Raw genomic sequence first — 22,597 nt, forward strand, 5'->3', positions numbered from 1 at the left:
ATCTGTTGTTCCTCTCTTTCATATCCTGATATTTCATGTACAGCAGGGTTAAGAGGCACTCTGTAGCCTGGTGCATACTATCCGTTTCATTTTCCATGCGGCAAATTGCTCAAGTTTTGCCACCACTTCCAGCCTCTTTGTAAGAGCTGTATTAGCATGTTCTGCTATGGCAGGGGCCTCCAGCTTTGATGTGTGCGCCGACCTCAAGCCCCCAACTTTGACGCGTGCGCCGACCACTGACCCCCAGCTTTGAAGCATGCGCCAACCACGGGCCCCCAGCTTTGACTCGAGTGCCCAATTGTGGGTTCTCCCCCCTCTCAAAAAAAGGGGGGGGGGAAGCAAAGAGCACAAACAGACACACCAATATACAGTAGGTGTGCGTAATGTAATAGAGATGTGAGTGTATATAGAGAGACATATATTTTAGAGATACATAATATATATCTACTATCTCTGTGTGGAGATATGTATGTGTGTGTAATAAATATATATATATATTGTATATATGTATGATGTATAGTATACATTTAGGAGTATGGATACATCTGTCGCTATATCTTCTCATACTTTTATTGTGCAGCAATTCCCTTTATCACCACTTGGCTGTGCACTAACACAAGTCTTTATTTTATTTAACAGGAGGAAGATGGGTTGAGAATGAGAAAAGTTCAAGCTTCCAGTAACCCTGTCTCTTCATCCTCTAGCCTTGTAAAAGATGAAGGCTTAAACCCCCGAATACTCGCCCTGGCAGTCTTGGTTTTCATTATTGGTGTAATCATAGGGAAAGTGGCCTTGTAGATTACGCATGCTTTAAAGGAAATGAGAGAGAGAGAGAAAAAAAAAACAAATTTACAAAATCATACTGTTGATGGTTTAGCCATATCAAAAAAATTAAATTTATTCATAACGAGAGTGAGAAAAAGGAAAAAAAAAAGTACATTTCACAGGTCCTGTCTTTAAGTTCCTCCCCACCCTTCCTCCCCCGCTCAGTTCTAACATTTTTTTTTGCTTCTAGGATCAGATCAGTTGTACAGAATGATTCACTAGCAAAGATCATTATTGATTAAATAACCTAATGTCACCTAATTCTTAACGTTGTACTGTAAAATGTCAATTTAAAGACACAGCGAAAAAAAACACATTTTTAAACCTTTGGGTAAGTGTTTCCAGTTTACCTCTTAAGGAAAAAAAAATCAGATGTCATCAATTTAGGTCCAGTGGCACCATCAGTGGTTCCAAGGGAGGGGGAAGGGAAGTGGTATATGTATTTTTTTTTTTTTTTTGCCCTCCAGCCTATGTATACATATATAAATATATATAAATATATTAGTCATACTTGCTGCTCATGAAGGATTACGTCCATTTTTAAGTGTAGAAATCTCCCGTGCTGCATCCTGCAGTCTACCTGGATTTGCACAAAGTCTGTAGCCAGCTCAAAGTTTGGGGCAGGCAGCCATATGGGCGATGGGTTTCAGTTAGCCCCATTTCCAAGGCTGTGCAGTACAGATATAGTTTTTCGTTTCACAGTGGTTATAGGACGCAGGTCTAAATGTACAGAAGTGTCAGGTATTGGCTTGTATTAACAGGGATGGGGTGCTCTGGCATAGCAGTGAATATTGGGGTGCTTGGGAGTAGTTATTTGGAATAGGGACCAAACAGGGAGACCATCATATAGTATTTTATACAGGGTAGGGTAAGGAGTCTGCTCTACCCTGCCCCATAATAAAGCCATTTTACAGTGTTTAACCCACGTCGTTATCCATTACCTTCTACCCATTGTTTAGGTGATCTGTGGATGCAGAAACGTTTATGTTGCGCATACATGAAACCCGCACATGACTCAGTATATAGTTTGGCATTCATTGTCTTGATCTATGGGGGTCCTTTTTTTTGTGTGTGTGTGTTCTGTGTGGTCGGACAAAAAAAATGTTTTGTATGAACATCTTAATACATGGGGTCTTGTTGAAAATTTAGCCTCCCCACCCTCTGGCCCCTCCTTGTGGTTTTAGTTATAATATCTGGGGGGGGGGGGGGGGGGGAAATAAAATTTAACCGATCAGGTGTCCCTGCTGTAAATTAAATCTTTCAAAAATATCTGTCTGTGGTTTATTTTGAATTTTTATGTTGTGTAAACTTTTTGTTTTGAGCATTTTGCAGCTAAATTTGTATGTAGATTGAAATTGTGCAACTCCATGGCTCTGCCTGCTATTTCATTTTGCTCTCCTTCAGGATAGAATATAGCTGAGCTTCAATACCAGCCGTGGCCCTAGTAGAACGCAGGTCTATTTTCTAGTCACATACAACCCCTTTACAGTTTCCCCCCCCCCCTCTCTTGAGCAGCCCAGACCATGGCCTCATTCATACATTTGTTTTTATTTGCATACGAAACGAAACAGACCATTTGATAGTAATGAAATGGTAAACATTTGGATGGTATCCATGTGCAGTCTTTTTTTTTTTTTTTTCTTCCTTGGACCTACTGATTTGCTTTGGAGACTTTTGACGCATGACTTGGATCAAAAACGCAGATATTTCCGTTTTTCTTTCTTCAGCTCATATACTATAAAATGGAGGATACTATAAATAAATAAATTAATTAAAAAATGTATGAAACAAGTACAAAAAAAACTAAATGTCTGAAAGAGGCCTAACTTTTAAGGATACACTAAGGCCAATTTTGGGCAGTGACAAAAGCCCCCCTCCCCACCCTGAATCTGTTACTCAGGCCCACAGTAATCGGTGCCCACAGTTAGGCCAGTACTTTCTCCTGAGATGCTTGTAATAAGCTTTTCTGAAACCTAGGCTAAACCTAAGGCTGGAATCTCACATGCAGTTTTTTAGTCATTCTCAGAAATGGTTTCAAAAGGCATTGAAAATATTAGAGGAAGTAGAGATGAGCAAAAAAATATTACAACTGTCTTGGTCTGGCATCCAGTTCAGTTCTTCGAGGTTGTCTTCACCTCTGAGCCTACTTTCTTGGATGTCTCTTGCGCTTATGTCAGGATTTCATGTGAGGATTAGTGACTAGGCCTCACATAATGTTGCCTGGCCTAGTAAGTGCAAGAGGTACCCAGGATGCCCGGGCTCAAGATGTGAGGACTGTTCTGGTCCGGTTGCCCCGTATGACCCAACTGGATGTCTGGCTAGTGCAGCCCGAATTTTTTATTTTTTTTTCAACCATGAAAGCTAGGCTTTCCCCCCCCCCCCTTCAGTGCTGGATCCATTTCTGAGTAATTTAGATCCTACGTGACAATATCCTTCGGTGCTTATTTAGCAGCTGGTCTGATCGCGGTTCACCTCCAGAGCTGCATCGGCACCCGGCATAGAACGGGAAAGGTTTGGTGTTAGCCATAGCATTGCCCGTCCCAGATAAAGGTTTGGTTCTGACTATTGCTACCCTATTTTTCTAGTTTAAGGTTTGGTTATAAGAGGCGTGCAGTTTAATAGAGGCAGCTCTCACATCCTGGGGTAGAAGCACTTACATTTTCCATCCTTTTCTGAAGGGCAGTATTGTGGAACACATTTTTTTGTTGTTGTTTTGAGGGGGACTTGTAATATATGTATTAAGAAAATGGTTGAATTAAAAGTAGAGCCCTTTTTAGAACAATGTTTTACACTAAAAATCTACATTGAGTCAGTGATTTTTCTTTACTTTTCTTGTGCTGATTTTAAACTAATAAGTAGTTTTCTACCCCATTTACATCCAAAACAAAGGTCACAATAGTCCATGTGAGCCAGCACCTCTGCTCTAGCCATGTAATTGTCACCTAAATGCACGGCTCGCTGTTTATCAGAATCTGGCTGAATTTAGCTTTCTGACTGATAGAAGAAGAAAACATTATAGAATTAGGCTGGGGCTAAATTACGACTTTGGCCACATCACCAAAGTTTGCTAGGTGTCGCTGCCACATTGCAGCGCAATACAGGTGGATGGGGCCACATTACAACACCAGGGTACAGCGACCACCACAAGCAAGTCGTAAAAAGTCCAGCTGCTTTGGATTTTTTGAGATTTGCTTGTGGCTGCACCCTCAAGGTTGCAATGTGGCCCTATTCACTTGTATGATGATGCGATGTAGCAGCAACACCTAGCAAACTTTGATGTTGCGACAGGTGTCATGTAGCCGCACCAAGCTTATAAAGCATCACAAGAGAAGTCGAGCTAAAGATGATCACAATTCTATATAGATTTAATCTGCAACATGTTATTGGTGCAGTTTATCTATTCGGAAACTTGTTTATCATTAATTCTGTCCACCTGATGGCGCCGCTGCAAATTCCGTGCATCTTGTCCCATTACATGTGCGTGAATGTAACGAGATGATTCTATCGTATCCGGTTTAAATTGTGTCTTGAGTTCTTTGCTACTAAACACTGGCCGTGTGGCAACTTGTCGTCATCGCTTGGCCATTTTGTCCTTTGTTTGCACCCCCCCCCCCAGCCAGTTCATAGAAAAGAATATGTTGAAGTTCTGTCAATGCGGAAAAAGTTTACATTTATACTTGTGGCTATTACCAACTTGTTATTTGATGGTCCTTTATGTGCCCAGTATTGCATAATCTTTGCATTTTGTTTGGACTGTGGCTGTGGAATGAGTTAAAGGGTTTGCCAACAGATTGGAGAAAGAGTTCACTAATATTTTTGGTTCTTCAGATCAACGTTGGCTAGGTCTGGTATTGCTGTCTTGCCTCGTTCATTTAAACGGTTTTGAACTGCAATACCAAACACAACCTATGAGGGGCAGTGGTGCTGTATTTTTTTTTATTTTTTTTTGGAGGGGGTGAAATAAAAGCAAACTTTCTTCTAATCTTAGACAACTCCTCTGAATTCTCTGCTAATCCACCCTCTCGGGTCTGTCTGTGTTATCCATTACCCATATGTCTGCCACATCCTTCCAGTTGTGTAAAGCACATTTCCACTTAGGCTGATGAAGTTACAACTCTTGTGTAGTTCCTCCATAGGATGCAATGATCCTTGTTTTGTAGTCTCCGCTACAAGTGGTATGTGTGTTTCTACACTTTTATGACAAGCCAGTTAGAATTGTCCATGTTCTGAGTTGAAATATTAAAAATTAAGATATTAAACTGTTGTCGCCCATGTCTGTTAAAATTAATGTCTGATAATTACTGGACTTTTGGATGTTGGATTGCTCTTACATTTATTTCTCAAGGTGATTTATTTATTGGCATATTGTGCAGTAACGCTCACAGAAGTATAACTTCAGGGTATAACAACCGTATTTCTTTTATCTTAACTCAAAAAAGTTATCGTTGTCCTAGGATCAAGAAGCCCAAAGGGGTAGATGCTAAACATGTACCCCATACTGCACATCTTCCTGAGACCTCATACCATAATTATATCTCAGTAATCCCAGGTTGGCTTCACCGTGCCTTGGGTTTTTGACAGTAGGCCTCAGGGCCTGAACTTATCTTAAGGGCTCGTGCAAGTCAGTCCGATATTGGACTGCAGTGCATGGACTGTCCACAGCTTTCTCAACCTGAGCGTTACAGCCTCCTTGAAATAGCTAAAACTGTCACGCTATGGGTGGGAGAGTCGTGGCCAGTTTGTGCCTTAGCGGTTCATGCTCGAACCTATTTGCATGGATGTCTGCATGAGCCCTAAAGATGTATTCCCATTGCGTCCATTTCTGGTACATCCAGTGGGTATGTCACAGTATAATAGATGAGGACCACCAGAGGGACCTTCTTGTATTTCAGGAATGTTACCTTCAGTGACGAGGTGCTTGGAATTCTATTCATGTGTATGGGTATACACCTCTCCACTGAAGGTGGCTCATGATGGGTCCCTGGTTTTGAGATTGTGGAGAGATCTGTATCTACTTTTCTTTATGGCATATTCACAGGATGTGACGGAAATGTACAAAATGGAAATAAGCCCCTTTAACATATTCTGGTTGCTTTTCATTGTGTCGTCCTGAATAAAATCTGCGTTCTGAATGGGTATTGGCTGTTCTGTGCATAGCGCGTTATAAATCAGTAGTTAAGGTAGGATCTTATATGGCTAGCAGGGTGCTCCTGCCCAGAAGGTCAATGGGTTCAAGTCTAAAACTAGTTATTAATGAACTTGAGCTGCCCATCTCATCCCTGGCTCTTCTACTTGGCTGGACCCAATAGCCATATTATATAGAATGATGGAGGTAAGTGGTTTTACAATCTGGTGCTACAATGCTACCTGTCTCCATGAAATTGTTGAGGGATCCTCTTGCATTAAAGGGAACCTGTCACCCCTTTTTTTCCGTATGAGATAAAAATACCGTTAAATAGGGCCTGAGCTGTGCATTACAATAGTGTATTTTGTGGACCCCGATTCCCCACCTATGCTGCCGAAATACGTTACCAAAGTCGCCGTTTTCGCCTGTCAATCAGGCTGATCTGGTCAAATGGGCGTGGTGACATCGCTGTTCCTTCCCCCAGATCTTGCTTAGTTTTCCGTTGGTGGCGTAGTGGTTTGCGCATGCCCAAGGCCCGAATCCACTTCATAAGTGTGGAAAAAGAGCGAGATCTGCGCTATTCCCCTGGTGATCGGTGGGGGCGGCCATCTTCCTGTGGCCGCGCGTGCGCAGATGGAGCGCTCTGCTGCCCGGGGCTTCAGGAAAATGGCCGCGGGATGCCGCGTGTGCGCAGATGGAGATCGCGGCGGCCATTTTCCTGAAGCCCCGGGCAGCAGAGCGCTCCATCTGCGCACGCGCGGCCACAGGAAGATGGCCGCCCCCACCGATCACCAGGGGAATAGCGCAGATCGCGCTCTTTTTCCACACCTATGAAGTGGATTCGGGCCTTGGGCATGCGCAAACCACTACGCCACCAACGGAAAACTAAGCAAGATCTGGGGGAAGGAACAGCGATGTCACCACGCCCATTTGACCAGATCAGCCTGATTGACAGGCGAAAACGGCGACTTTGGTAATGTATTTCGGCAGCATAGGTGGGGAATCAGGGTCCACAAAATACACTCTTGTAATGCACAGCTCAGGCCCTATTTAACGGTATTTTTATCTCATACGGAAAAAACGGGGTGACAGGTTCCCTTTAAAGACCATCTGCTAAATTACACTTGTGTGTATTTCTGGAGCTCCTCAGCACTCGAAAAATGGGGAGATCAAGTAGTAATTGTTGGATGAGGGGGGGTGTTCCTGTCTGCGAGGTTATTCCCAGCATAATCTCAAGTGTTGTCATGAGTTGTTTTTCGCTCCCCATACTCCATAGGTAACTTGTCCTATTAGACGTTAACCTCTCCTGACTCCTTTGAGCGCTCCTGTCTTCTCTGAGAGACTCCTCTTATCTCACCAAGCAATAAATGATTGGCAGTTCAAAATCAGATTAACTCCCCAGATAAGTAAGAGTAGGTAGACCCTCTTGCACCTTAGTATAATGTGTATCGGGGTCTTGGTCAAAAATTGATTGAAGCTGAAGCCTATGAAGTTGGCCTTGGAAGGTATTTGTGTCCGTGTCCGTGTCTCGCATGTGGAAACGAAGCTGTGGTGCCGGCACTTTGGAGCGGAGCTGTGCAGCTCCATGTGTTCCTATGCGGCCGCACGCTCCGCTCCCAAGTGCCTGCACCAGAGCTTGGTTTCTACATGCGAGACACGGACGTGTTTCTCACAAATGGAAACAAGCCCTTAGACTGTGAAACAGGTTGCGCTGCCAAAGATCTTTCTGCGCTGCTTCTACATTGCAGCATAATGGAGAATGGGGTCTTGGGCTACTTTCACACTAGCGTCAGGAACAACCCGTCGCTGTGCGTCAGGCCGAGGTTCCCGACGCTAGCGTGGTCTCCGCCGCACAACGGGGGCAGCGGATGCATTTTTCCCACGCATCCGCTGCCCCATTGTGAGGTGCGGGGAAGTGCGGGGAGGTGGGGGCGGAGTTCCGGCCGCGCATGCGTGGACGGAAAAAGCGGACCGTCGGGAGCAAAAAACGTTACATGTAACGTTTTTTTCTCCCGACGGTCCGCTACCACACGCCCAAGCGTCGCAAAACGGACGCGACGTTTGGCAATGCGTCGCTAATGTTAGTCTATGACGAAAAAACGCATCCAGCAAGAACTTTTGCTGGATGCGTATTTTCGGCAAAACGACACATTTGCGACGTATTGCAGTTAACACTAGTGTGAAACTAGCCTTACTCCAACCCGCAAGGTACTGCAGTAAGGTGTTGGCTGCAATGCGACCCGATTCACCTGCATTGTGCTGCAATGTAGAAGTGGCACATCGAGATCTTTGGCGTCACCCATGTCCCAGCTAAAGTCACAATACAGCCCTAGCCTTATATTGTCAGATAACAGCTTGTTTGTCTGACAGCGCACCTTCATTATGGGAAGGGGAGTAAGCTGCTGACAGATTCATTTCATCTAGTTTACTCTCCTTGAAAATTAAAGCTTCATGCCTATATTGTCTTTCCGTCTGGTTTGACCAACATTCATCTGATGTGTATGGCTGGCCAAGAGTTTGCTGTAAGATCTGTAAGAAAAAAAAAACAAAACATTTTTTTGATTAGCTGTTTAAAAATGGGAAAAAGATTAACTGGATACATCCTGTGCCTGAGCCCTGATAGCCAAGTATATTGTCTTAAGTAATACTCAGGGCTCAGTTGTCTGGTTTTGTGTTTTAATCATACATAAAAAAAAAACAAAAAAAAACATTCATTTCATCAGTGAAATTGTTCAATGATCTCACCGAGTTCAAAAAAGGATTTGGGCGTATGTGCCGATCGTGAACGTGCGCTCGTGTATGTATTTCATGTGTCATTTTCGGCCGTATATGCCTACTGCAGTAGGTCACATCTGGGTGTCTGTCTCCAGTAGGCGTACACTCCCCAAAATGATGCACAACAGAGCGTAAAACAAATCTTCAGGAAAAAAAAAACGATTCAAGAAACTAAACCTCCCACTACCATTCTCAAAGGAAGGAGTGTTTCCCTATGTGTTGTCCACTTGGAAAAACTTGCAGTTTTTGCTTGCCTAAAAAGAACCAAAACCTCTTGTTTCCACATATCCTTACCGCAAGTCATCAAGGATGTAATTTCTAGCCAAGCTGCAAAGGAATGTATGAGCAAAGCTCTGACACCGCCGCTTATCAGTACCTGCACCAGTCTGGCCACCACCGATGGAGAGGCCATCACTGTTGTGATCCCATAAAAATATTTTCATTAATTGTGCTAATGGATCTGGGTAGGTTCACATGAAGTTTGTTGGAGGAACTTTTTTTTATTCTAGTTCTCCTGTAGCATTTTTTTTCAAGCGTTTCATTTTTTTCCCCCTGAAGTGATTTTTGCAGAGGTCTTAAAATGTTTTTGAAGTTTTTTTTATTTCCTGAAGTTTTTTTTTTGACAGTGACTATGGTAGTTTGGACATATTTCACAAGGTATTTGCTTCAAAGAAGTCACACTTTTTTTCCCCACTAGGTATTTTTCAAGTAAAAAAAGAAAATTACACTCAAAAATTGTTTACATGAGCAGCACAGAGGATTGACATTGAAATGAATAGGAAAAGTACTTCAGCCATTTTGAGGCTTTTCTTGAGGTATATCTTGGAGCAGACACGCTCCCAAAAACGTTGCGCGAATCTTAAGGTATCACTCAATCTTTTTTTTTATATTGTTAATTTCACCGCTGTAGTAATGCTACTAATAAGTTCCCTGCACCTAGTCTCATATTTACCAGCTGCCATCTTCATCTTTTATTGGCGATGCTCTGGTTGCTCTTCTGCAGGTTCTGACCAACCGGCTTGCTCCTGTGTTTGCTGGGCTAAGCCAGAAGTGACTACTCGATGCAAGTCTATGAAACGGGGCCAATACAAGGCTCTGATAGACTTACATTATGAGCTTGTTACTAGATGCCATCTGCTGTTTCCAGCACCACCCTGGCTCCACAAGTCAGAGGTAGGTATAAGACAAGATGCAGGGAACTTAGATTAGTAGCACCACTGCATTGCTATCACAAAAAAAAAAAACGCTGGGAATTCTGTCAGCGCAGAATGGCTGTTCATACTAAGTTGTTTTCCCAACTATCTCTGCCCCCTCTTCTTCGATTGACAGCTCTGGCGTCAGAGCAGAGAAAGATGGAGATAAACCAGATGAAAAGGTGTATTTAAAGGGAAACTGTCACTAGAAAACAATGCTATATGGGGTTAATCTGCAGGTTAATAGCGTTATTAACCTGCTTGTTGCTTACAATGTTGGAAGAAAATGAACTTTATTCCCCCCCCCCCCGACAGTGTTTCCAGTCATAGGGCTGGCATGGGCCCGTTCTGAGTATATGGGTCGGCTGTGATCCGGGGGCGCAGTTACAGCCGCCGCTAGCTATACTCAGAACGGTGACTGAACTGGTGCCCTTGTGACTGGAAGCTGAACACTGCTGGGGGAATAAAGTTCAGTGTCTCCCACCGACTAAGTGCGGGTGCTGGGCATGTTAATATGGCATTAATCTGCAGGTTAAAAGCATTATCTCCAGGTAATAGCGGTTTTCTGGTTACAGGCTCTCTTTAAAAGATTAGCCCCATACCGGAAGCACCAAGCGCATCTACTGGTTTTAACAGTCATTCTGTGCTGACAGTCCCTTTAAAGAGGTTGTCCACTACAATGTGTAATGGGCAGATCGATATAAACCTTGGAAATAAGGCTTTGTTCAAATACCTTTTGTTTCCAAATGTGCCTGTGAGTGGCGTGTCACGCCAACTTCTGGAATAGGAGGCTGACCCGGCATTAACGAGGCGAGACAGTCTCCCCGAGTGCCTGGTCTGTGGCCGGAGCTTCACAGCATGGCGCACTGCGTGCTGCTGGGCTGTGACATACGGTGAAGCTCCGGCCACAGACCAGGCACTCGGGGAGACTGTCTCGCCTGTGTGATGCCAAGTCAGTTTCCGATTCTGGAAGTGGACGTGAGTCGTGACATCACCGGACATCAGAGGCAGCTGCAGCCAGGGGTCACGTGATGGGGATGAGAGGACAGCAATAGCGCCACTCACAGGCACATTTGGAAATGCAAGATGTTTGAAGAAAGCCTTATTTCCCATGGTTTATATTGATCTGCCCTCTGTACATTATAGTGGACAACCTCTTTAAGTTTCCCAAAGATATTAGACTATCATCAGCCGAACCCACTGATATCGACAGATTTGGTCAACGGCCCAGTGTATATAGGGGTGCCAGTCAACTAATGGTTGGGGGAGAAGTTGATAGCGCCTATCTGATTTTTGACTGCTGATCGCATTTTTGTCCTGGAAATGCTTCTAGAGGACATGTCAGCCGGCAGCTTTCTTAATGAGCACACAGGAACATCCCACTGAATGAGCGCTCCCATGTATGGAAGAGGAGGCTGGCGGATGGAGCCGCATTTAGCCGACAGCAATCTAATGTATATGGGGCCTTTATGGTGGTCTTCTGGGTGATTAGGAGAGGAAACGCGTTGCATTTTCTGCCTGCAGCTGTGGAGGTTTCAGACTTTATTTTACACTAGTGTTCCTAAATGTTACCCACACTGGAGTTTTTTGTATAGTGTGCTTCGGTCATTTTCATCCTGCTGTTGTAACTACAAGGAAGCAGAAACGGCAGTCTTAAGCAGGACCCTGCACCTTCGGGCCCTATCGTTTCCTCCGCCAAACAGACTGTATAAGGGTATGTTTCTACAGTCAGGAAACGCAGCGTCAAACCCGCAGCATCCAGATGTTACAGTATAGTGGAGGGGATTTCAAGAAATCCTATCACTATGTGTTAAGACGCCCACGGCTCCCTGCAAAAACGGACATGCGGCGCGTCTTTCCAGACTGCAGCATGTCTATGTTGCGGAGACACTCAGTCTCCGCAACATAAATTTCCCGTTCATTATCATTAGATGCAGTAAAACTGCATCATCTTTATAGCGACATGCATAGGAAGTGCGGAAATGCAGCTTACGACGCATGTGAATAATTTAGTTTCTTGCCTTCTGCCACAGCCGTAACTTCGCATCCACTGCAGTTCTCGCGATGAGATCAGTTAACCGCGAGAACTGCTGTGCACGTGACCGCCGGGGTTATCTCTGGTCACTAGCAAAGTTCTCACAGTCAGATGATCGTGAGAACTGCAGTGCAGGTGACTGCCGGAGACCGAGTTATCTCCAATGGTCATCTACAAGCTCTGCTGCATCTGGATGTCAGGCTGGATGATGGCATCAAATAAACACATCAAAAATTAATGTAAAAAAACACAGGTGACCTGCAGTGACCTCAGATGCAGATTTGGTGCAGATTTTACCTGTGTCAAACCCTGAGCAAATACTGAGTCATTCCTTTCCGTGGAAACATGCCCTAATACTGTAAATTCAGTTCAGAAAACCACAGGGATCTGAGTGTAACAAACAAAATGGACTCCAGAAATGCAAATCCAACTTGCACAGACTGTTAGCCCTCTTTCTACCTGAACATGCTTTGTTGTCCATTTTATATGGATTATTACCTCTGGTAATGGTATACAGTATATACAATTATTGATGCAGTACTGTCTAATGGTCTGAAGATGGCACTGTAGCCTTGCGATCAAGCACCAAACTGCCTTTTGCAATCTAGAAAAGGAATTGTCGGCGAGTTCACATGTGACATAATGGCCGACCAGAAGGTGGGCTTTGGCTTTAAAAATAAATAAATAAAATTTGGATGTGGATAACTGCTACCCTATGTACAAGAGGCTACAGTCTAACAAAATTGAAACAATAATTCCTTTAATCTTCCATTGCTATGGGCTATGTGTTCCACATTATCAAGCATTTTAGATTTAGTCATAAAGTATACAAATTTATTTTACATTTAACAGACAGCCTGTAATTTAAAAAAAAAAACTCATACAAAATATTCCATATCACTTTGTGAATGCTCTCATTCTGCTAAATCCCAACATGGAGTATTTTCACACATGTTGTATTTAACACACTACTGATATGTCATTAACTTGGGTATGTGCACACGATGCGGAAAATGCTGCGGGTCCGCAGCAGTTTCCCATGAGTTTACATTACAATGTAAACCTATGGGAAACAAAAAACGCTGTGCACATTCTGCAGAAAAAAACGCGTGGAAATGCAGCAGTTTACATTCCGCAGCATGTCACTTCTTTCTGTGGATTCCGCAGCGGTTTTACAGCTGCTCCTATGGAAAACCACAGTTGTAAAACCGCGGTAAATCCGCGATAAATCTGCAGCAAAAACGCAGCGTTTATGCCCTGCAGATTTATCAAATCCGCTGCGGAAAAATCCGCAGTGGACCAGAATGCGTGTGCACATAGCCGTACTGCTCTCTACGCTGAGCACTACGTCTGGGTTTTCAAGGGCATCGCCTAAAACCTGTATTCCGTTTTTGTGCTTGTCGGCCAGGATGGAGTCCACGTTGTGTACACAGTGACTCCATCGGCTCCATTCAAGTGCAAGTCTACATCAGGGCTCTGCCGGGGATCCCTCCAGAATACAGTTTTTCAGGGATTCTGACCAAAACCCCAATGTAGTGATCGAAGTAGAGCACTGTATAAATGCGTAATGAGAGAAAGTGCTCAGATAAGGTGTTACCAGAGCATGCTCGGGAGCTAACCAAGTGTCTTCGCGTGCCCGAAAAATATGTTCCAAGTCCGAACACCTGTATGTCGAATAGAGATGAGCGGTGTTCGAGTCGAACTGTTCGCCAATTTCAAATTCGAGCTGTTTTTGGCGGTGTTCGAGTCATTCGACGAACCCGAACAATTTGCTTAAAATTCGGCTGTCCGAGTTTCTGTTCGATAACTGTTCGTTCACCAAAAGCCTAGCTTGATTTGCACATTAAAACTGTTTATAATTCTTAATGGACTGTTTGTGTATAGTGGGTGGGTGGGGGGGGGCGGGCGATAGATCTGTGCTGAAATTTTTTTTTTCTTTCCCGCATTTAGAGGGGTGGTGCAGTCTCTCAGCCTATCAGCAGTGCGCACACACACAGCAATGTGCATGTGATGCACACAAGCAAGGGCATGTGTCATTGGCTGTGTATGTCACATGTCCTTGCCCTATAAGAACCAGCCATTTGCCCCGTCGCCACCATTTCCTCACTGCTGCAGCTTAGTGTTAGACGGCACCGCTGCTGCTGTGGGCGCTATACAGACTAAGTGGTTTTTTTGGAGCGAATTGTCAGAGCGGTTTAGGGAGTCTGGACTAGTTGTAATATCAGCCCTTTTCAGGGTAGGTTACAGCAGTTCATAGCACTGTTTGCCAGGCAGGTCTGAGCCAGTGCTGTGCAAGTGTTAGTCACAGCATTTGGTGTAATCTAGCTCAGCCAATCCTTTTGGGCCAGTAGCATTGTCTGTTAGTCATCTGAGTAGCCTGCCTGTGAAACAAACTATACCGCCTGTGTATCTCAATTTTTACTGCATCTAATCCAGTTAATAGTTTAGGACCTAGGAACAGTGTCTGCACGTCAGCAGAGTAGCCAGCCTGTGAAACAAACTATACCGCCTGTGTATCTCAATTTTTACTGCATCTAATCCAGTTAATAGTTTTGGGCCTAGGAGCAGTGTCTGCACGTCAGCAGAGTAGCCCGCCTGTGAAACAAACTAAACCGCCTGTGTATCTCAATTTTTACTGCATCTAATCCAGTTAATAGTTTTGGGCCTAGGAGCAGTGTCTGCACGTCAGCAGAGTAGCCTGCCTGTGAAACTAACTATACCGCCTGTGTATCTCTATTTTTACTGCATCTAATCCAGTTAATAGTTTTGGGCCTAGGAGCAGTGTCTGCACTGTCCGAAGAGCCCTGGTGCAATACGTTATGACGTATAGCCTGGGCCAACGAGCTCAAGAGGTGGGGCCAATCACGCTGCAGGAGTGGTCTCGGATCAGGGACCTATGCACCCTTCTGCACAGTTTTGAAATAGCAACGAAGATGTTTAGTGCTGACCATGCCATTATCGGCATGACCATTCCGGTGATTTACATGCTGGAGTACACCTTACACAGTGTTTGGAGTCAGGTGGTGGAACAAGAGGAGGAGGAACAGGAGTCGTCGTATGCGGAAGGGATCATATCTTCAAGGTCAAGAAGGTTGGCAGCACCAAGGCGGCTGGCATTGGAGGCTGGGGAGAGGGATTACCGAGGGCGCATGGTAGCAGCCAAACTGTTGAGGAAGGTGCAGGAGGCGAGGAAGAAGTGGAGGACGAACTGGCGCTGGGCATGGAAGACTCATCAGATGAGGGAGACCTTGATCAAATTTCTGTTGTGCGAGGTTGGGGGGAGAGGGCAGACGAAGGAAGCATGATTCTCACCTCGCCACCACCAAGACAACAAGGACTTGGTCCTCCTGGATGCGCAAGACACATGAGTGCCTTCTTGCTGCACTACCTGCAACATGACCCTCGGATTGTCAGAATCCGAAGTAATGCCGGCTACTGGGTTGCCACACTTAGATCCCCGGTGCAAAAGCAAATTTGGCGAAATAATTCCTGCCATAGAAAGGGATTCACGCATGCAGGAGTATCAGCAGAGACTGTTACAGAATCTAACATCTGCTTTTCCACAAAACACCAGTGGTGCACGTAGTCAGTCTCTCAGTTCTAACTTGCCAACCGTGGGACTATCGAGTCATCACACTAACCGTAACATCGTATTTGGTGGTAACAGCAATTTTTTACAATCATTTCAAGATTTTTTTAGACCATCCTTTGCAAGGCCACAGGAGACAAGAAGTCTGACGCACAGCCAATGCCTAGAGAGGATGGTACAGGAGTATCTCCAAGTTAACATCGATGCCATGACTGTGGAACTGGACCCTTGCTCATTTTGGGCTTCCAATCTTGAAAAATGGCCTGAGCTCGCCACTCACGCCTCGGAGATCTTGTCGTGCCCCGCAGCCAGCGTTCTCTCTGGACGTGTGTTCAGCGCTGCTGGTGGTGTGCTGACAGATAAGCGCACGCGGCTGTCCAGTGACAATGTAGACAGACTAACGTTCTGGATCCGCAAGGACTTTTCTACCCCTGTGTCATCTTGGGAAGACTAAAAGCTTGATGATTTTTGAAAATCACCTCACCAACAGTTTAAAAAAAAACTCTGGCGAAATTGATGCCACTTAAGTGGTGTCTGTGGCCGAATTTTTTGAAAAAATGGAGACTCTCTTATTTAGTGCCCTTGCTGAGTTTTACATGACGTTGCCATCGTCAATTCCAGGTGGGTGGGGTCGTCTGCAGAGTTCGTTACTCATACTATGGCCTGGGATTCAGAGGCCTGCTCCAAAGCTTCAGTGTCTGCTAGTCAGCAGAGTAGCCCAGCCACCCACCGCCTGTTTATCTAAGTACTATTTTTAACGGCATCTGGCCCAGGAAATCCTTTTGAGCCTAGTAGAATTTGGTGCTACTCAGCAGCATACCCCAACGATGAAGCAAGCTACACCACCTGTTTACCTAACTACTATTTTGTAACGGCATCTAACCCAGGAAATCCTTTTGGGCCTAGTAGAATTTAGTGCTACTCAGCAGCGTACCCCACCCATGAAGCAAGCTACACCGCCTGTTTACCTAACTACTATTTTGTAACGGCATCTGGCCTAGGAAATCCTTTTGGGCCTAGTAGCAATTTCTGCTACTCAGCAGAGTACCCCACCCATGAAACAAGCTACCCCGCCTTCTTCCTTTCTCAATCTAACCCCTCAGCTCTGGGGTGTCCACTCTTCCTCCAGCTCTCTCCTCACAGGTGGACTACCGCGTTTTTTTACACTGTGGCGAATCTTTTGGGCCCAGGCATAAGAAGTCGTCGAGGTAATGGATAATATGTGCCGCCTTACAAACGTCCATGACCACACATTCGAGGAAGCAACTAAACGCCTCAAATAGTGAGCAGGATATGGAGCACCCCATGGGCAAACAGCGATCTATGTAGTATGCTCCTTCACAGAAGCAGCCCAATGGGAGGACACTATTCGGAGGCACAGGTAGTAACCGGAACGCCCCCTCAATGTCTGTTTTGGCCATTAGGGTGCCCCTTACCAACTTCTTGACCCGCCTGATTGCCTCGTCAAAGGAGGTACAGTACATAGTACTGTACTTGGTTCCGCGTCGATGTTGTCGTTTACTGACCTGCCCCTTGGTGGATTAGTCTGAATGTATTGGGTTCATTTTTTGGCACAACGGGGGTACCACTACGTCTTCTAAGGAAAGTGTTCTGAATGGACCCACCGCCTTTCTACCTAAAGATATTTATTTTTTTTGTCAAGACATCTGGGTGTTGGTAGAGTGAGTTTAGATTTTTACTCCAGCCTTTCTTGACTTTAGAAGGGCATGACAAGCCTATATCTGTGTCTCCTCCTTTTACTCCTCCACCTCTTTTCTTTTCGCATGACTATATGTAGTTGTGACTTTTCCATGTATTTGTGGTGTCTTCTGAGCAGTTTGTCAGCTTTTGGACACCTTTTAAGGTGTTTTCTATGTGTTTTCCATGTGTTTGTATGTTTTTGTGTTTGCCTGCCATTGGTTTCAATTGGGGTCGAACAGTTCGTCGAACACGTCCCTATTCGAACCGAACCCGAACACTAGGGAGGTGGCTCATCTCTAGTGTTGAACAGTAAGTTTCGTGTAAGTTTGCTCCTGACTAGTGCCTAGCCTAAGTTTTGCAATAGGGTCTGTGCACACAATGTCTTTTTCAAGCAGATTCTGCTTGAAAAATCACAGAAAACAAGTGAACATAATGGTCGGCAATGTGAATACAGCATTACTGTGTACATGTTCAGTCTTTTGTTGCTTCTTTTAACCAAGTCAGGGTTCGGAAATTGTGAAGCAGTTAATAAAAGCAGCATATTCGCTGTTTGGGTTGCTTCCTAGATATAGTTTATATTCAAGAAAAAAAAGGGCTGTGGAGTTGCAAAGTTGCCAGAAAAACAATGTCAAAACCACCAACGCAGCCATTTCAGAAAAAAGCGACTTTGCATAAGAAAACCTTTGTGGCGTCTTAAACACACCAAGCGCACATACCCTCACACATTTTTGAAGGGCGCTTTTAGGGTATGTGCACACGTTGCGGATTCTCTGCGGATCCGCAGCGTTTTTGCAGTGCAGAAACGCTGCAGATCCGCAATTTATTTACAGTACAATGTAAATCAATGAGAAAAAAAAATGCTGTGCACACTTTGCGGAAAATCCGCTGTGGAAACACTGCGGTTTAAAAGAAGTTAGCATGTCACTTCTTTTTTGTGAATCTGCAGCGTTTTTGTACCCATTCCATTATAGAAAACCACAGGGGTAAAAAAACGCAGCAAATCCGCACAAAAACCGCTGCGAAACTGCACAAAAAAACGCAGGTGCGTTTTCTGCCAGGAGAGACATAATCCGCACCAGAAATTCCTAAGCCTAATCTGCAACGTGTGCACATAGCCTTAGCCCTCTTTTTTTTTTTTAAATATAGTTTTTCTATACTTAAGTCTATGACAGACATGAAGAAAAAAAAAAAAACCTAGAACTTAAAAATGCACCGAAAGTGTGTTAAAAAAAATGCCTACAAAAATCTGCATTCTCTACCCACAATTGACTCTGATCTGACATCTGGCTGCAGTGTTTTTGTAAAAAAATTATATATAATATCTCAAAAATAATAAAATGGGGGTGTGGGGGAGAAGAGGAGCCCTAATTAGGTTCACAACTGGCCATTACAGATGAAGGCTACAAGTACGTGATAGTATTTGTAAGCTTTAACCAGGACTACGGAAAAAACCCTGAAAGGAGTTTCCCAGGACTAATTTGCTAGTGTACATTGACATTCTGATGATAAACCAAACACGGTTACATTTCTTAAACTGCTGTTGAGATCATTTATGCCTTACTGCCACGTTCAGTATTTGGTCAGTTTTTTTACCTCCTGTATTTAACACCCACTCCTGATTTTGGCTTACAAATACGAAGTGGTGATGTGTTTATACTTTTCCTCTGATTGTTCCACTCCTGGCTTTGCCTTACAAATACTGAGGTAAAATACTGAACATATGAACGGCCTCTGAAAAGTGATTATACATTTGTCACGAATATTCATCCTTCTTGTTGTCTCCCTTTGCCTCCCACAACTTCCTCTGTAAGGACTGATGTTTTGGTCCTTTGGCATCCAAGGTTGCTGCCGGAGAGAGGATTGGGAGCAGTGATAAGTGAACCACGCATTCACAGGACAGGGGAGGCATGGTTCACGCTTCCCAATGCCCTCCCTATGCCATTTTGGCAGCCACCTTGGATTTAGGAAGATGGGAAAGCCAGTCTCAGTAGGAATGGATAGAGGAGGCAAACGTAAATCAACAGGTAGGGTTACTGAAGAGCCATTTTAATGCCTATATTGTGAATTTTCCAGCTTTTAGCGACTTTCATGTTTTCCTTCACTCTTGTCGCCGATGCAATGTGTGGAACTGCATTACGGACACAAAGTACAAGGTGGTTGGGACTCCAACTGATCACGTGCAGTTTGTGCTCCATAAACCTTCCCTATGACTGCTCGGCCATACCAAAGCGGACATAGTATAGGAGAAAGAACAAAGGGTTATGAAGATGGCGGTACGAGGGTGGATTGGGAATATTTGTATATCACTAAAGTCCCCCATATATATTAAAAATAACCTACAAAGAAAAAGGTCCTCCAAATGCTTCTCAAAGTTAGATGAATAAATTATATTGACAAAAAATTAATAAAAACATGTAATATGCAGAAATGCCAAATACCCAGCCAGAAAAAAGAAACGCTGAACAGAGATGTGTCCAAGATAGTCTATATAATCAGTATCATATACGGCTGCTTTTGAGGAAATAAGACCTATAGCTGAAATTGGCACACAAATATGTTTATGTACCATCCAACATAGGAAATGTCCTATGGTATAGACCTATGTCATATAGAGGAACAAATGGTATAAGTCTATAAACCAATCATCTTTGTAGAGATAACCTAAATTGTTGCAACCAGTTAGAATAAGGTAAAATATAGTAATACATAGATATATACAAAACCTTTTTCTATATTTATATTTGTACGCCAATTTGAGCTCTGGGTCCATACACATTAGACTAAACTACTGTCAGCTGCACCTGACTCCCCTCAGGGAGATGATGTTTGGGGTAAAGGTCCAGCGTATCCAATTTTTGGACGGCCAATGTATGCTGCGATTTTTACCACACGTACCACTAGTGACGTACATTGGTTCTGTCTGCCTACAGCCAACATGCTGACTGAATTTACAGTTGTCTGAATTAGACCTTTATGTCTCTTCTGTTTTTTGAATTCTTGCTCGATTTTGACTTACAAAGGCCTTATTTACACACAACTACGCTAGTCAGTATTTTACATCAGTGTTTAGACCCCCAAAATTGGTACAACGAAGCAAGAAAGGTACACAGCGCTGACCTCAATTGTCGTGTTAGTTTGGCCTAACTGTGAAGAAGTGTCAGATGAGACGGCCATTTCCTCAGTCAATATAATTGCATCACTTTTGTCCAGTTTATTAATTGGAGTGGTGTATCCCTGATAGGACATTAAATAAGTGATTTGCTGCATATTATATCAGCAACATGATCTCTAATTTTCTTCTCATGATTTGCAGTGTCCTTAGAGTTAAATACAAAAAATAGAAATGGCAAATGTCCTCCCCACCCCCTCTCCCTCTCCACCACAGGGAGTGGTCTGTCCATTCGGTTCAATGCGGAGCATTATGATAATATCCTCCATAATAACCGAGACATCTGCAGACGTTTCAGAGGGAAACCTTCTCCAGCACCATGATTTTTGAAGAAGGAGACGTATAACATCTTTTCAGCAAGTGCATTAGCTAGATAGAATACTATGTACAATATCTTTTACCATAATAAACAAAGCGGAACCTCACGACATATTTTTTTGTTATCTTTTTAGTACAAGATTGTCCCGGCTCTGAGAACCGCACCTGAGAAAACAGCCGGCGTGGATCAGTTTGGCCTTAAAATATGTAATATAATAAACATTAACATCAAAGCCCAAAACTGTGGTTGGGGTAAAGGTGCAACGTTCAGGGTAAAATCCTTAGATTGATGCTGCTTAGAAGGCAATGTTGGCTCAGAAGCACATTGGATCAGCGGAGGCTGATATGAGGTTGGCCGCTTCTTGGGTACGGATGGGCTGGAGCCATCTGTTGGCCTCTCTCCCATATGCAGGAGATATCTCCCATGGTTGTCCTTAGCAATCTTAAATAGCTCAAACTCTGTGTGCGGGAGCCTGATGCCCAGCACGTCGCAGCCCCCCGTGATTGTAATGTCTTTTTCTTCCCCTATAGCCCATGATCCTACTAGACCACAACTTCCAAACCGGGAGGCATTCAGCATCCGTAAGATGGCCTGGTTGAAAGGTGTCACCCATACTTGGCTTACAGTAAACTCCAGCTCCGTGCCACCTTTTACGTGCTCTGAGGGCACTCCTTTGGTATAGTGTCCGGCAGCGCGGAGTGTAAACGTATGCTGCTTGCAGAGGGGGTCGGCATAGTGGTAATAAAATCCTTCCCAGGTATGGTTATCTCCGTGGATGGTCAAGTAGCGAGTAAGAAACAGCACAGCAGGGCGAATCTCACATTGGCTGCTCACCCATTTGCCTCCGAGATGAGCTGGTGGTTCGATGACATCAGGCAGGATGGGTGGGTGATGTTCATCGGCGTTGTATATTAGGCCGCAGAAATCACATGGGTGGGCATGGTGCTGCAAAGGGAGGAGTTGTGGGGATTAATAGAAGTGCATTGCAAAAATTAAACCTATTTCTCTAAAGAACTGGTTGAACTCTGTAGCATGTAACACTTTTGAGATTTTTAATAACCTAAGGGTCTGTGCACATGATGTGTTTTTGACGCATTTTTAAAGCACAGTTTTGTCACAAAACCTGAAGGTTTTCCTGATACCAGCAAAGTGAATGAGAATCTTAAAGTCTTATGCACACGTTGCTTATTTTTTCCTTGCAGGGTTAAATCTGCAGCATGTCAATTCTTTCAGCAGATTACACCCATACTAATGAGTGGGGAAAAATGAGCCGAAAACACATGTTAAAAAAAAAATGTAGCAAAACCACACACATTTTACACCAAGAAATTTCTGCACCCAATACTTATCGTGTGCACATACCCTAATGTTCACCATTATATTACAGGCATTTTATTTTTGGATGAAAATTCAGTATATAGTGATGCATTTTATCCATTTTTTTTCTTGTCGTTTGCAAACATGAAAGACATTCTTAAAGGAGAATGCAACATTTCTATAATCTCTTAATTTCCAACATGACAGATATGAGGACTCGTGAAGTCTTTATATTATCAGGGAACACTGAATGGTATATTCACCAATCACTCAAATAATTAATCAAACTTTGTAGCCCTTTGTTTGGGACTGAGGTATGACCCGTCAGAAGATAAATAGAGGTGACATACTCTTTAAGAGAGTCCTTGTGTCGATGACAAATGACTTTCAAAAATATTTTGTGGGCTTTGGGTTTACCCATTTTACACTGATAAGTGAGACTCATGCAGCTGTCACTGATCTTTAGGAGGGTCTCTATCTGCGCTGGAAGCTGAGGGTTATAGGTCAGCTAGGGTCGACATACATTATTTTACCTTCTGTTTATCTGCA

The 22,597-nt window shown here is 43.9% G+C and overlaps 2 protein-coding genes across 4 annotated transcripts in view; one reads left to right on the forward strand and one right to left on the reverse strand.

Annotated features, from left to right (window-relative positions):
* The window catches only part of VAPB (VAMP associated protein B and C), a 54,812-nt gene extending 49,728 nt beyond the window's left edge, over positions 1–5,084 (forward strand). For 2 of the 3 annotated variants that reach the window (XM_077252801.1, XM_077252802.1), the window contains exon 6: positions 640–5,084. In XM_077252801.1, the coding sequence (XP_077108916.1) occupies positions 640–798 (159 nt within the window). In that variant the 3' untranslated portion in view covers positions 799–5,084. The remainder of the gene's footprint in view (positions 1–639) is intronic. The other variant, XR_013213457.1, reaches the window with a different exon arrangement.
* A 13,063-nt stretch (positions 5,085–18,147) lies between these two features.
* APCDD1L (APC down-regulated 1 like) overlaps positions 18,148–22,597 on the reverse strand; it is a 79,027-nt gene continuing 74,577 nt past the window's right edge. Inside the window, exon 4 of the mRNA XM_077252803.1 lies at positions 18,148–21,676. Coding sequence (XP_077108918.1) covers positions 20,918–21,676 — 759 coding nt within the window. The 3' untranslated portion in view covers positions 18,148–20,917. The remainder of the gene's footprint in view (positions 21,677–22,597) is intronic.

Source organism: Ranitomeya variabilis, chromosome 4 (assembly GCF_051348905.1).
Source record: "Ranitomeya variabilis isolate aRanVar5 chromosome 4, aRanVar5.hap1, whole genome shotgun sequence".
NCBI classification, from domain to species: Eukaryota; Metazoa; Chordata; class Amphibia; order Anura; family Dendrobatidae; genus Ranitomeya; species Ranitomeya variabilis.